Source organism: Myotis lucifugus, unplaced genomic scaffold (assembly GCF_000147115.1).
Source record: "Myotis lucifugus unplaced genomic scaffold, Myoluc2.0 scaffold_12, whole genome shotgun sequence".
In the NCBI taxonomy this organism is placed as follows: Eukaryota; Metazoa; Chordata; class Mammalia; order Chiroptera; family Vespertilionidae; genus Myotis; species Myotis lucifugus.
Genome location: NW_005871060.1, coordinates 1,713,031 through 1,727,434, shown reverse-complemented (window position 1 = coordinate 1,727,434; position 14,404 = coordinate 1,713,031). Strand labels below are relative to the sequence as shown.

The 14,404-nt window shown below is 39.2% G+C and overlaps 1 protein-coding gene across 1 annotated transcript; it reads left to right on the top strand.

Annotated features, from left to right (window-relative positions):
- The first annotated feature begins 13,412 nt into the window (after window positions 1-13,412).
- Window positions 13,413-14,110, top strand: NAA11 (N(alpha)-acetyltransferase 11, NatA catalytic subunit). Its single transcript, XM_023750288.1, has one exon. The coding sequence runs from the start codon at window positions 13,418-13,420 to the stop codon at window positions 14,108-14,110; it is 693 nt and encodes a 230-aa protein (XP_023606056.1). The 5' UTR covers window positions 13,413-13,417.
- The last annotated feature ends 294 nt before the right edge of the window (window positions 14,111-14,404 follow it).

Genomic DNA, 14,404 nt, shown 5'->3' with positions numbered 1-14,404 from the left:
TCAAAACAGGGCTCCATCAGAAACAATGGCTTTGTTATAAGACATTTCATTCTAGGAAAGGTGGTTTTGAATATTCAATAGGGCTCCAGGCTAGTGATTTTGTAGTTAGTTTTCTTGTCTTCTAGGAAGCCCTTGACAAAGGTCACAAACAATTTGCTGGCTCCTCTTATTAAAATAAAGATGGAAAGCATTGATGATAACTCTGCCCAGCAGCTAACTTCATCATCTGTAGCAGTTTCAACATATGCTTGTGAGATAATGAAAAATATAGCATTAAATACAGTGGCAGATTGAATCTTGTTTCAGAGTAAATATAGTAAGTCATTTTTTTCCCCTCTTCATTTCCTCAGAACCTGTTTAGCATTAGACTGTTAATATCTTCACTGATACATGACAAAACCATTGCATAATATACTGCATTTAAGACCAACCCCCACATAAAAGTGAGCAACAGAAAACTATGAACATTAATCGGGCATTCAAAATAATGAAGTGCTTCAAGCCAACCCTCTTCAAAAGCCTTCCACTCTTATAGTTTTGCAGGAACAAACAGTTTTATAAATCTGACATGCTTTTCTGGTCCCATTTAATATTATAAAAATGTCATTTTTATGAACTATAGTCAATATTAAATTTTTTAAAACATATATTGTATTTATGTTAGCCATTAGTAAAAATATTATATGCAGTTTTTATGAAATAATATTTTCTTTAAATATTTTAATCTAAAAAACAAGTTTGTCAATATTGTAAAGGAAGGAAAGATTATTTACACTTTAATCTTCTAGGGCTAGGAAAATACTGATTTTGAGCAACCAGTATTTTGTCATGGTAAATGGTTGCCTGAGGAAATTATAGCTACTTGAAGATTATATATACTTTTTATCCAATAATAATTTTAAATTACTACTAATTAAAAACATAGAACCATTAATTTCAAAGAAAAATCAAATAAGTTAACAATGATTGGTTTTGTGTTGATATTGAAGAGTATATCTCAGGAAAATTTTCTACACACACATGATTCCAAAAAATATCCCTTATTAAATTAAAAGATGATTTAAGACTGCAAGTGTTTACTCAGTAAAATAAAAACTGAATTAGAAGCTGATGTTTTACTGATATTATCCTTTGGTTGGTTAAAAAAATATATGGGTCTTTCTGCTTTATATCACGAGTAAGTTTCTGTCCCCACTCCCTTGTCCCTTGCTACTGGATGCTGAACATGTTGCCTCCCTTTAGATGTTTCCATTAGAGGTCAGTCTAAGTTCCTCGCTCTGAGTTGTCCCACCTATGCTGTTGCCAACATATTTCCCTTTCAGAAGTGGCGTTAGGAAAAACACCTTCCCTCTATTGGCTCTGGTTTACAGAGCAATAAATGGCTCAGCTGCAGCTATTGCTTCGGTATCTAATTAAACAAGGAATTGCAGATGCTGGATTTTTTTTATGCCTAATGATACAAGCAACTGCACAGAGTGCATATGTTCATTTTCTATTCGTTGACAAAGACTACAGAGAACCTGAACTTGCAACAAGCATGGGATGTGGTACATTCTTAAGTGTTATTCGAGGCCAAATATTTTTAGAAGTAAAAACAGCAACAATTAAAAAGTGACTTCATGAATTGTGGCCTAAGATTTAATGCTCTCTTATATTAAACATGAAATCTATCCTATGGATATATCTAGCCCAAATCCACTTTGGATTATGCCATATAGTCTTTGTTAAGGTAGTATTCTCCTTGTGTTAATTTCAGGCAAATTTCTATTTATCTTTTAACTATATATTTTTAAAATAAACTGAAGTATATAGGTAATATACATGAAAGCTTTAAAGCATAATAAAGCAAGCACCTGTGAACCCATCATTGACCAATCTAACAATGATAACATTACAAAAATCATGTATATCTCTTTTTTTAAGCTTTACTACATTTAGTTCAAAATGCTACCTAATTGACTTTGTGATTTCTTCTTTGATCCATAAGACATTTTAAAATGTACTCCGCAAATATTTGGATATGTTCCAGTATCTTCTGTTGTTGATTTCTAATTTGATTTAATAGTTAACTTAATTATGGTCAGAGAATATACATTGTATAATTTGTATCTTTTTAAATTTATTAATTTGCTTTGAGGCCTGGAATAACATCTGCCTTAGTCACTGTACCATGGACATTATAAATTTTGCTGTTTGGGGGAAACTGTTCTATAAATCCAATTAGATAAAGTTGGTTGATTGTATTGGTCAAATGTTCTATATACTTACTGATGTGCTTTCCACATGTTTTATCAGTTATTGAGAGCAAGATATTGAAATCCACAGCTATAATTCAGGATTTGTCTAGTTGAGTTCTATCAGTTTTTGCTTCACACATTCTGAACCTCTGCTATCAGTTGCATAAACCTTTGGAATTGTTCTATCCTATTGACCCATTGATCTTTTATCATTATGAAATGACCCTCTTTATCTCTCATAATAAGTTTTAATATCAAAATAGGTCATGTCCTCACATATTTTTCTTTATCTTCAGTAGTATCTTGGTTATTCTGAGCCAATTGCATTGTCATATGCATTTTAAAATCATTTTGTCATGTTCAAGACTCTGCTGAGGTTTTTGTTAGAATCCCTTTGAAATTTTACATCAATTTGTAAGTACAAGGACAAGAACCTGATCAAGGATATCCACCCAAAACATAGTAGACAAAATAATCAATGACTAAGCATTAAAAGCTTTACCTATAAAATTAGAAAGTAGATAAAGATTATGCTTATTGCTACTCCTACTTAACATTGTACAAAGAATCTAGCCAGCTCAATAAGACATGAAAAGGCAACACAAAATATATGGGGAAAGAGTGGGGAAAAGTTGTCATTATTAATTAAATGACATAAGTCCACATAGAAAATCCTCAAAAAAACCTACAAATAAATTACTAAAAGTAATAAGATGATTTAGTGAATTCATTGAATATAATATTAATGTACAAACATTTTCAGCAACAAAGATTCAGTAAACGTAATTAAAAAATAATATCAATAAAAATTAAGGAATTTGAAATAAGTATAACAAAAAATGGATAAGACCTTAAAAATAAAAATTTTAAAACTTAATTGAAATATAAATTCCAATTGTTATTGACAATGTATACAAGAGTAATTATCTTAATGGTGGCTGTGTATGGTAAAAACATTTTGAAACAGTTCATAAAACTTAGAGTTGAAAAACAAAAAACAAAAAGCCCTCCTATAATTTTAAAGAAATTTGTTTATTTAAAGAAAATAAACAAAAGACATTCAAGTATATTTGATTATAGTATTATCTATGTGGTAGGCAGAATTCTAAAATGGCCCCCAAGACTTCTAACCTCTGGTATATATACTCCACATACAATGCCCTCACCTTAAGTGTGAGTACAACTTGTGAATATGATGAGATATCACCTCAGTGATTATGTTACTTTATCTGGCATAAAAAATTTTGCAGAATTAAGGTTTCTGATTAGTTGACTTTGAGTTAATCAAAAGTAATACCATCCTTGATGGGCCTGACCTAATCAGGGGTCACTGAAAAAGATGTAGGAGAGATTCAAAGCCAAAGACATTTCATTTCCAGCCTTGAAAAAGCAAACTACCATGTTGTGGAATGGCTCACATGCCAGGGAAATGTGAGTGGACCCTGAAGCTGAAAAAGGTCAGCAGTTGGCAGGCAATAGGAAAGTAGAGACCTTAGTCTAACAACCTCAAAGAACTAAATCCTACCAACCACTTAAATGAGCTTGGAAGATGACCTGAACTTCAGAGGAGACCGCAGTCCTAACCAACATCTTTATTCTGGCTTTATGAGATCCTGAGCAAAGAAAATGAGGTAAGCCATGCTGTGCCCTGACTCCTGACCCACCAACTATAAAATAACAAATTTGTGCTATTTTAATAAGCCTTGAAGTTTGTGGTATATTTGCTATACAGCAGTAGAAAAATAACACAGTTTGTAATAGCAAACAACAACAACAAAAAACAACAAAAGCCAAACCCCCCCCCCAAAAAAAAAACCAAAAATCTGAAAGTAACCCCAATGTCCATGGGTGGCAAACAAATTAATAAATTATTTCATTAGAGTCATACAATGTTATACTAAACCATGATAAAACTAAGTAAACTATTCCAACATGAATGGCTCTTAAAAATCTATTGAGAAAAAAATGCAAATCACAGAAGTATACTCACTATACTCACTTTATATAATTAATAGTGGCCAGTGCAGGAATTCGTGAACATTGAAAGGAAATTAATTAGAAGAAATATTTTAATATCGTTCTTCACCCTTTCTCTATAATAGAAGTATCAGGTCGGTCACTTAGCCTTTTACACGTGCCAATGAGACCTTTATATGTATCGCACGTGTGCAAGTCAAGGTTAATTTTAAATTGCCAGTGTGCATCATATGTACCCGCCAGTCAGTCAGTCGGTCTGTCGGACGGACGGTCAGTCACTTAGCCTTTTATATGTAAGATTAAAATAGGAGAACTCAATATGTCATTTAAGATATATATCAGTGAGGAATGGTAAGTCAAGACTGAGATTATCTCTGGGGGGCAGAAAATATTTAAGAGAGTTATAAAAGTGGCTTCTAAGGTATTGGTGCTAGACTGTTTCTTAGGTTCCATTGTGAGTACATAAATGTTTATTCTCTTTTAACCTCTGAATATATGTGATAAACCCTCTTTTATAATGAAAAACACATTTCACCATTAATATATAATGTTGCCTGGCTGGAATGGCTCAGTGGTTGAGCATCAACCTATGAACCAGGAGGTCATGGTTCAATTCCCAGTAAGGGCTCATGCCTGGTTGTGGATTGATCCCCAGTAGGGAGAGTGCAGGAGGCAGCCAATCAATGATTCTCTCTTATCATTGACTAGAGGCCTGGTGCATGAATTCATGCACAGGTGGGGTCCCTCGACCTGGCTGGCGATGGGGGCTGATTGGGGCCAGCCAGCTGGGGGAGGGACCGCGAGAGGTTGGCTGTGGGAGCGCACTGACCACCAGGGAGCAGCTCCTGTGTTGAGCGTTTGCCCCCTGGTGGTCAGTGCGTGTCATAGCTACCGGCTGGTTGTCTGGTCATAACAGTCGCTTAGGCTTTTATAGATATAGATGTTTCTATCTCTTTTTCCCTCTCCCTTCTTCTCTGTAATCAATAAAAATCCTATCTAATAAAAGAGTAATATGCAAATTGACCATCACTCCAATACACAAGATGGCCGCCCCCATGTGGTCAAAGATGGCCACCCCCATGTGGACACAAGCTGGCTGCCACAAGATGGCTGGCAGGGGAGGGCAGTTTTGGGCGATCAGGCCAACAGGAGAGGGCAGTTGGGAGGGACCAGGCCTGAAAGGGAGGGCAGTTGGGGGCAACCAGGCCTGAAAGGGAGGACAGTTGGGGGTGACCAGGCCTGCAGGGGAGGGCAGTTAGGGGTGACCAGGCTGGCAGAGGAGGGCAGTTAGAGGTGACCAGGCTGGCAGGGGAGGGCAGTTAGGGGCAATTGGCCTGGCAGGGGAGCAGTTAGGTGTCGATCAGGCTGGCAGGGGAGTGGTTGGGGTGATCAGGCTGGCAGGCAGAAGTGGTTAGAAGCAATCAGGCAGGCAGGCGAACGTCTGGGAGTCAGCAGTCCTGGATTGTGAGAGGGATGTCCTAGATTGGAGAGGGTGCAGGCTGGGCTGAGGGACACCCCCCCATGCATGAATTTCATGCACCGGGCCTCTAGTATGTATGTATGTGTATGTGTGTGTGTGTGTATATATATATATATATATGTATATATATATATATATATATATATATATATATATATATATATGTATATATACACACACATACACATATACATATATATATATATATTTTTTTTTAAAGAGTATATAACTCTGTAACAGTTAGTTCCCAAATCTAGAAAATTAATCTCTTGTCTTCCTAGATTAGAAATTAAGTAATAAGTTCATCAAATAGAAAAAAATATATGTATAGCTCTTCAAGTGCATTTAAATACAGCAACAGCAGGAACAGCCCTGGCAGTAGTCATCTCTTCACCCTAATTAGTGATGGCAGTTGAGGCAGATTAGCAAAGTGAACCAGGAGACTCGTGACCCAGGTGTCATCTTTCTTATTCTGTGTTGTATGCTTTGCATGTTCAATCTGTGCTGTGTTGGGGAAGTGAAGCCAAGAGAAAACCCAATTGCTAATAACTGAGAAAGACACAGAGGCAGAAAATTTGGGGGAGAGAAAAATTTTTAAATATGCGTCACATTTCTTGGATTAGTTAGAAAGTGAATTATAAACCAGTGTTTAACTGGCAACATGACTCTGGGTGAATTGTTTATCCAGTTGAGACACACAACCTACATTCATAATATTGAGCTTGCTTACACATTCTGAATGGTGAATCAGGCAAGGGTTCTGAGAAACTCTATCAACCCTGAAGTCAAGCATCTTCCTGATGAAATATTGAAAGGCAAGTCAGTCTCTGTTTTTGCACTAATTTTTCAAACCCAGTTCTACTTCTCCAAAGCCAGTTCTGAATTTGGTGACTACTAGGACTAAAGCAAATTATCTGACCTAGATTGATGGCAGGAACAACACTTTGCCATAAGGCTTTGAATAGATATATCTCTGTCTCCTGCATTTTCATCACTTGTAACAAAGCGATGCTAACTCAGATTTCACAAAGCTTAATTCTCATAATCAGCTAGCAAGGATGGCTGGGTATCCCTAAATTGCAGGATACTTTTAACATGCTCTACTTTGCAAATTAATTCTAGCCTAGAATTACAGGAATAGGGGTAAATAGGGTGGTACTGTATATACAGGGTGTCTCAAAAAATGTATACACACTTTTTCTGATAGCTCAATTTATGTTTCTTTCTTTTCAGATTTAACCCATTAGAATTAATAATTATTCAAAGTGTGTATACATTCTTAGGGGATACCCTGTATGTTACTGCTCTGGCTTGATAGCAAATTATTTACTATAAAGAATTATCACTGCCCGGCCCGTGTTGCTCAGTGGTTGAGTGTTGACCTATGAACAAGGAAGTCACAGTTCGATTCCTGATCAAGGCACATGCCCAGGTTGTGGGCTCCATCCCCAGTAGGGGGTGTGCAGGAGGCAGTGAATCAATAATTCTCTCTCGTCATTAATGTTTTTCTCTCTCTCTCCCTCTCCTTTCCTCTCTGAAATTATCACTAACTCTGAGAAAAGAGAATCCATCAATTTTCTCCTTTTAGAGTAAAAATTCTAAGTTATTTGCTGTCATGTTAGAGGAAATGACTTTCATTTAGTGAATTCCAACTAAATATTAAAGTATTATATCACAACATCACCTCTCTCCTCTTTGACACCACCAATGGTAAAATTTATTTGTGCTAGACTAATAGTGACAGAATTTTAGAAGTAGGAAAGAGTCAAGATATCACGTGGTTCAACCCAACTAAAACTATACTCGGCATGCTTGTTAAACAAATATTTGTAAAGAAACCTTAGAAAAATAAAATTGAATTTTTTCCATATACAATCACTGAGAAAGTTTATTAGCTCCCTGATTTTGAGAAAGAACTTCTGTTTTAAGCAGCTGGATTCTGGCATACACATACAAAAAATTAAGTCAACTATTTTCAAAAGTGACAAGACCATGCAGCATGGAGATCACAAAGGAACATTTATAGATATTGGCAATCAGTCGTACACCAGGAAACCAAAAGCAATTTATGTAGGAGTTTGGCATGCTAGATTCTCTCTAAATTTCTATGACTAATTTCTCAAGCAGTTTTATTTTTCTCACATAATCTCTCTACTTACTTCACAATATAGATGATAGCACTTGGTTGCATCCACGGCTCCAAAGGGATCATGGAATAAAATATGGTTTTAAAAGCAGTCTGATTCTATAATAATGGAACAAATTACAAGGTTTAAATGGGAAAATATGAGATAAATTAGTTTTCTCCTTTCAAAAGCTAGAGATTATTGTCCCCTTGCTTTTTTGTGTGTGATTCCAGTACTACTTTGCTTAATCTAATTATTTCTAACCCATTTATAATTTATGCTATTCTGTACAGCTGCATTTCCTTTGCCTTGCCCCAAATTTTGTTTTCATCAAGCATATCTACCAGTCAGCCTCTTCGGGGCTTCAAGGTAACTTTTTCCCTAAAAAAAATAAAATCCATTTGATAATAATACTAATCCTTTGCATGAAGCTTTCATATACATTATTCCATTTTATTCTTAAAACCAAGTAGCAGGGTTGATAGATTTCCATCCTCTAGAGGAGAGAAGAGAAAGCCCGGAGAAGTTAAATGGCCTGCCCAAGATCACAGCTAAATAAATGAGTGAATCAAGAATGTCAGTCAAGTTTCTTTGCAAAATGCCCAGCATGATTTCTTTTTTTTTTTTTTTTAATATATTTTATTGATTTTTTACAGAGAGGAAGGGAGAGAGATAGAGAGTTAGAAACATCGATGAGAAACATCAAACATCAATCAGCTGCCTCCTGCACATCTCCTGCTGGGGATGTGCCCGCAACCCAGGTACATGCCCTTAACCGGAATCGAACTTGGGACCCTTCAGTCCGCAGGCCGACGCTCTATCCACTGAGCCAAACCGGTTTCGGCCCAGCATGATTTCTTAAAGCCACCTCTTTAGCTGTATCAGCTAGTCTCTGGTCATCACTCCGTCTCTATTGTCACTCTTCACTCCTGCCGGAAGCCGGTCCATCCTTGCTGCTTGACACAGTCACTGCAGGAAAGAAACATCTGCACAGCATATGTTTCAAGGGACCTGGCATATATAGCATATTGTTCTTAATATGTTTGCTCTCCTTAGCGCCATGTGTTTTAACCAAGGTCACCTCTCCAAGAAAGGTTGTTTCCCCAGGTGGGGATTTTTCCCTGAGGTTAGGGAGGAGATACAACCCCTTAACTAAGTGCCAGGCAGGTAGTTAATCACTTTATCTACAATCACGCTTAAGCTACATAATCTTTACTCCCTGGAATGGAGATAAGAAACGCCCTAACCTTTGCAATAGAAATTGACAGGATTAAAATCGACTGGTATAAATACAGATGTAACAAGACAATAAACATCAGATCCTGATCAGATCCAAACCAGAACTTGACCAGAACTTCAATGGAGTTCCTAACCAGAACTTGGCTGGAGTTCCTGGCTAGAGATCCTGGCTAGGCTGCTGATCAACTGAAGGCTGTCTCCGTGTCATTCCTTCATCGCCGACTCCATCCACACCTTTGGGGACCCCTGGACCTGCTGGGGTTGGACCCCAGCACACTCCCACATCTATTTCCATATTTCCATGTTTAGGACCTTGCGTACAAATAGCTGCCGACACAATAGTAACTACCAGTGACTTCTGATGATCATCAAAGCCCTTGTAGTGCTTGACTTCCTAATGGCCCTTAGGGACAACCAGGAAACATACATGGAAATGATGAAACCAGTTTCTTGTACCTCTGCCAGTAGGAATTCTATAAATTTAAAGAGGTCTTCCCTTTTCATATCTGAAAACAATGAATCCATGACTTTCTCTGAATATTTTGCCTAATTATCATCCATTAGTAGCTGGAGTATTAAGGTTCTGTATGTCAGACTTGGAAAATATAAAATTTAAATTTACATTAAAAACAGTCAATTACTATAATTCCAATCAGAGAGGGACCAGCCAGGAAACCACTCTAGGTTAATTTAAATGAGGAAATTTAATACATAGATAATGAATGATGAAAAAGCTGAGAAGCCAGCAGGGAATGGTGAAGCAACCAAAAAATTAGTAATTGCAAGAAGCCCCTAACACTTTCAGGGCCTCAGGGACAGAGGGAAATGTCTTATTACTGGAGACTAGAAGCAATAGTCACCTAGTGGGAAAACGAGAACTCAAGAGAGGCTGTCTAGTGGGGAGCTAACACCACAGATGAAACCAGTCACAGCAGGGAGATACCATTCAGGAATATGCTAGTCGGTGAGGAAAACTCTGGCTTTTCTCACCTTTCCTGTCTCACAGCACTACCCTCCCCCCACTCCTCCAATGGACCTAATCTACCTGGAGTCTAGTTGGCAAGTAAATCTGAGAAACACATTGTGTGGGTGAAGAGTCAGAAAGGAACATTAGTTAGAACAATGGCATAAAAGAGAAATTTAGAGATGTAATTGGTTGCTAAATTATGTTCAATTTACTTTTTTCTTATATAATGAAAATGATCTGCAAATCTCTGAGTAGCCTAGACATTGTAGCATTTGGTACCTAATGTAGTTGGTTAGTGAAAATAATGCTAAGTGTAGAAAGTGATATAGCATAAGTAGAATCATATTTTCTCATTACTCACTTTAAGCAATAATAATTGCTATCATTACACAAAAATATATACTATAATCATACAATTTACTTGGACCACATAAAGGATTTACTTAGCCTGTCTTAATATATTTATACCTATAATTACATACTTATATAAGCATTCACTCAAGACTCACTATGCAACATACTATTTACTTGTCCCTAGAAAAACAATCCTATCTAATAATAGACAAACAGGGTAATTGACCATACCTTCACTATGCCTCCCATTGGCTAATCGGCGTGATATGCAAATTAACCACCAATAAAGATGGCAGTTAATTTGCATATGCAGGCTCCAAGCAGTGGAGCAAAGACTGAAGGCATGCCAGAGCAGTGAAGATGGAAGACGGAAGGCAGCTCCGGCCAGAGCAAAGGCCTGGGTCCTGGGTGCCAGAGGAAAACCGGTGCCCGCAGCCAGGAGAAAGGAAGGCCTATTGCACAAATCTCTTCATGCAACAGGCCTCTAGTTATTTCATAAGACCGGGTCATATCCTCAAGAAACAAAGAGTATAGGAATTAAGAATAAAATATATGACATACATATCGCATAGGTATGATTGAGAGGAAGACACAAATAAGGCAGTAGTTCATTTTTCCATGGAGCAGGGAATCTAATAAGAATGCACAGAAGAGAAGATATTGGAGTCAAATCTGAAGAATCAAAGAAAATGCTATGTCTCTCTGAAGTCTTCCAGGTTCTTCTCCCACAGGCACAAAGATCCATACAATGACTACTTACATCCAACTTTTTAAAAAAAGGAGATTAAATTAGTAATTTTATTTTTTATAATGTATATATTGTTGATAGTATTATAGATGTCTCCCACTTTACCCCTTATATCCCCCTCTTCTCAGCCCCTACCTGTCCTACCTCGTGGATCCATTTTAATGCTAAATCATCTGCTTACTTCAAGAAAATGCTTGAAAAAAATCCTCATATTTCCATCCATTTGGTAATGCAAGAAACATCACAAAAATATTCACTATTTAAAAAATCTTCAAGGGTTACCTTCTTTTTCTGTCATTCTCAACCCTGTCCCTTGCTCTCCTGCTTTCTGTGTACTGCTAAATATTTTTATGGCAGAGAATCTTTGTTCTATGTTATTTTCTTTTTTAATACAACCCTAGATACTTTTTAATCTTTTATAAAAAATATGTTTTTGTTGATTTCAAAGAGAGGAGGGAAGAGTTGGAGAGAGAGAGAAACATCAATAATGAGAGAGAATCATCAATTGGCTGCCTCCTGTATGCCCCCTATTAGGGATTGAGCTCACAATCCAGGCATGTGCCCTGACTGGAATCGAACCATGACATCCTGGTTCATGGATTGATGCTCAACCACTGAGCCACACCTCCAGGCAAAATGGCATAGAATTCTTAAAATGTGTCTAAAAATGCAACTATGATTTATGACAAAGGCAACAATAAAATAAAGTGGAGAAAAATTTTTTTCAATAAATGGTGCTAGATGAATAGAATATTCATATAGGCAAAAAAATTAGCTGATCCTTTATCTAAAACATACACAAAAATAAATTCCAATGGAGTACATGTCTAAACATAAAACATAAAATAATAAAGTTTTCAAGAGAAAACATAGAAGAACATCTCTGTGACCATGGAGTAGGCAAATATTTCTTAAACGGAACAGAAAAAGCACTAACCATGACATTTAAAAACTGGAAAAACTGGACTCTTAAAATTCCTAGTTGATGTCAAAAATCACCATTAAGACAGTGAAAATTAAACAATAGCATAGAATGATATTCACTATATATGTGTGTGTGTGTACCTCTCTTTCTCTCTCCTTCTCTCTCTCTCTCTCTCTCTCTCTCTATATATATATATATATATAGTCTGTCAGAAGATTCATATCCAGAATATATATACATTTTAAAATATTAAACATTCATGAGAAAAAGACACCCAATCCAATATAAAAATGAACACTCTTCACAATAAAGAACATAGAATGGCTAATAAGCATGTAAAAATGGTGTGCAATTTCATTAGTTATCAAGGAAATGCAAAATAAAACCACAATGTAACACCACCACCCACACACAAGAACGGCTGAAATGAAAAAGATGGGGATATACCAAATGTTACTGAGAACATGGAGCAAACACTTTGAGAAACTGCTTGGCAGTGAACAAAGGACACGTTCCAGAACATTTAGGTACTCTATTCCTACTATCCCCAGACTGGAAATAATACATATGGCCATCAACAGTAGAATGGATGGATAAAATATGATACACTTAGGCAATGGGATATCGAACAAGTTAAGTCTGAAGAACTCCCGACTACACACAGGTAGCTGACGTGCAGGGATACGTATTCGAGTTTAAAAAAAAAAAAGACACAAAAAGAATGTATAAAATATGATTCCATTGATATAAAGACTGTTCGTTTAGGTCTTAGCTACTCTTAGGACATGGGGGTAGGGGATATGGAAGGGGAGACGAGCGAGGGCTTCTGGGGTGGGTGCAATATTCAGGCTCTTCATCTAAATTCCGGTTACATCGGTTTATTCCGTTTTGTGAAAATTCAGTTAAAACTGAAAGGAAAGAATGGCAGGAATGGATCAGACATTATATTTAAAACCAAAGAGATCATAATGAACTATACGTCCCCACCCCAACCCTAAGCCTTGCAGGCACGCAGGCAGGCACGCACGCACGCACTAACAAACGAACGCACGCACATAAGCACGCACATAAGCACAAGGAAGTGGACACCTCATTGGCTGGGACCAGGTGGCAGACTCCCGGAAGTTGGTTCTTAACACCACCTCTTCCACTTCCGGGCACTCCACCTTCCCGCCTTCCTGCCTCCGGGCCTTGCTGTCTTCCCTTCTAGCCTTCGGACCCCTCTGCCTCCCGCCTCCTCTGCCGTCCAGCCGCGTGGCCTGGGCCCCTGGACAGAAGCCGCAGGGTAAACCTCGCCCCGGGTGCCAGGAGATCGCCTCCCCGCGGACCCCGCCCGCGGCTGGCTTGGCTCTTCCGCCGCCATCATGAACATCCGCAATGCTGTGCCGCAGGACCTGATGAACATGCAGCACTGCAACCTCCTCTGCCTGCCCGAGAACTACCAGATGAAATACTACTTCTACCATGGGCTGTCCTGGCCGCAGCTCTCGTACATTGCTGAGGACGAGGATGGGAAGATAGTGGGCTACATCCTGGCCAAGATGGAGGAGGACTCCGAGGATCCCCCGCATGGCCACATCACCTCCCTGGCGGTGAAGCGCTCGCACCGGCGCCTCGGCCTGGCCCAGAAGCTGATGGACCAGGCCTCCCGGGCCATGATCGAGAACTTCGGCGCCAAGTACGTCTCCCTGCACGTCCGGAAGAGTAACCGGGCCGCCCTGCACCTGTACTCGGACACCCTCAACTTCCAGGTGAGTGAGGTGGAACCCAAATACTACGCGGACGGGGAAGACGCTTATGCCATGAAGCGGGACCTCTCGCAGATGGCGGAGGAGCTGAGGCGGCCGCTGGAGCTGAAGAAGGGCCGTTCTGCGGAGCTGGGCCCCAGGGAGATCCAGGCGACCCCGGAGAGCACGCTCCCGGGATCGGAGCTGCCGCGTCTGCAGAGGAAGAAGCCGGCCACGGGCAGCTGTGGCAGTGACAGCAGGGAGTCCAGCGAGTCCACGGACAGCCCCGGAGCCCAGGACAGCCCCGAAGACTCGGACTCCACCTCCTAGGACCTGCGTGAGGTACTCTCTCTTCCTACCCGCTTACTTCCTGCCCGAAATCCCGGCACCAGGCCGCGGCCTGCCCAGAGGCGCCCCTTCCCGACCCGTCCCAGCTCTGCTAGGGTTCCCGGGGAAAACCACCTGGAGGCCTTGGGGCGGGGTGTAGATTGGGTTTCGGGGAACCCGTTGCTCACTATTGGACGTTAATAGCACCCCGCTTCATATGCTGAGAGTAGATTTCATCAGTAAAAGAAACAAGTGTTGATGCGGCCTTTTTCGGTATGAACCGTGTTTCAGGTTACT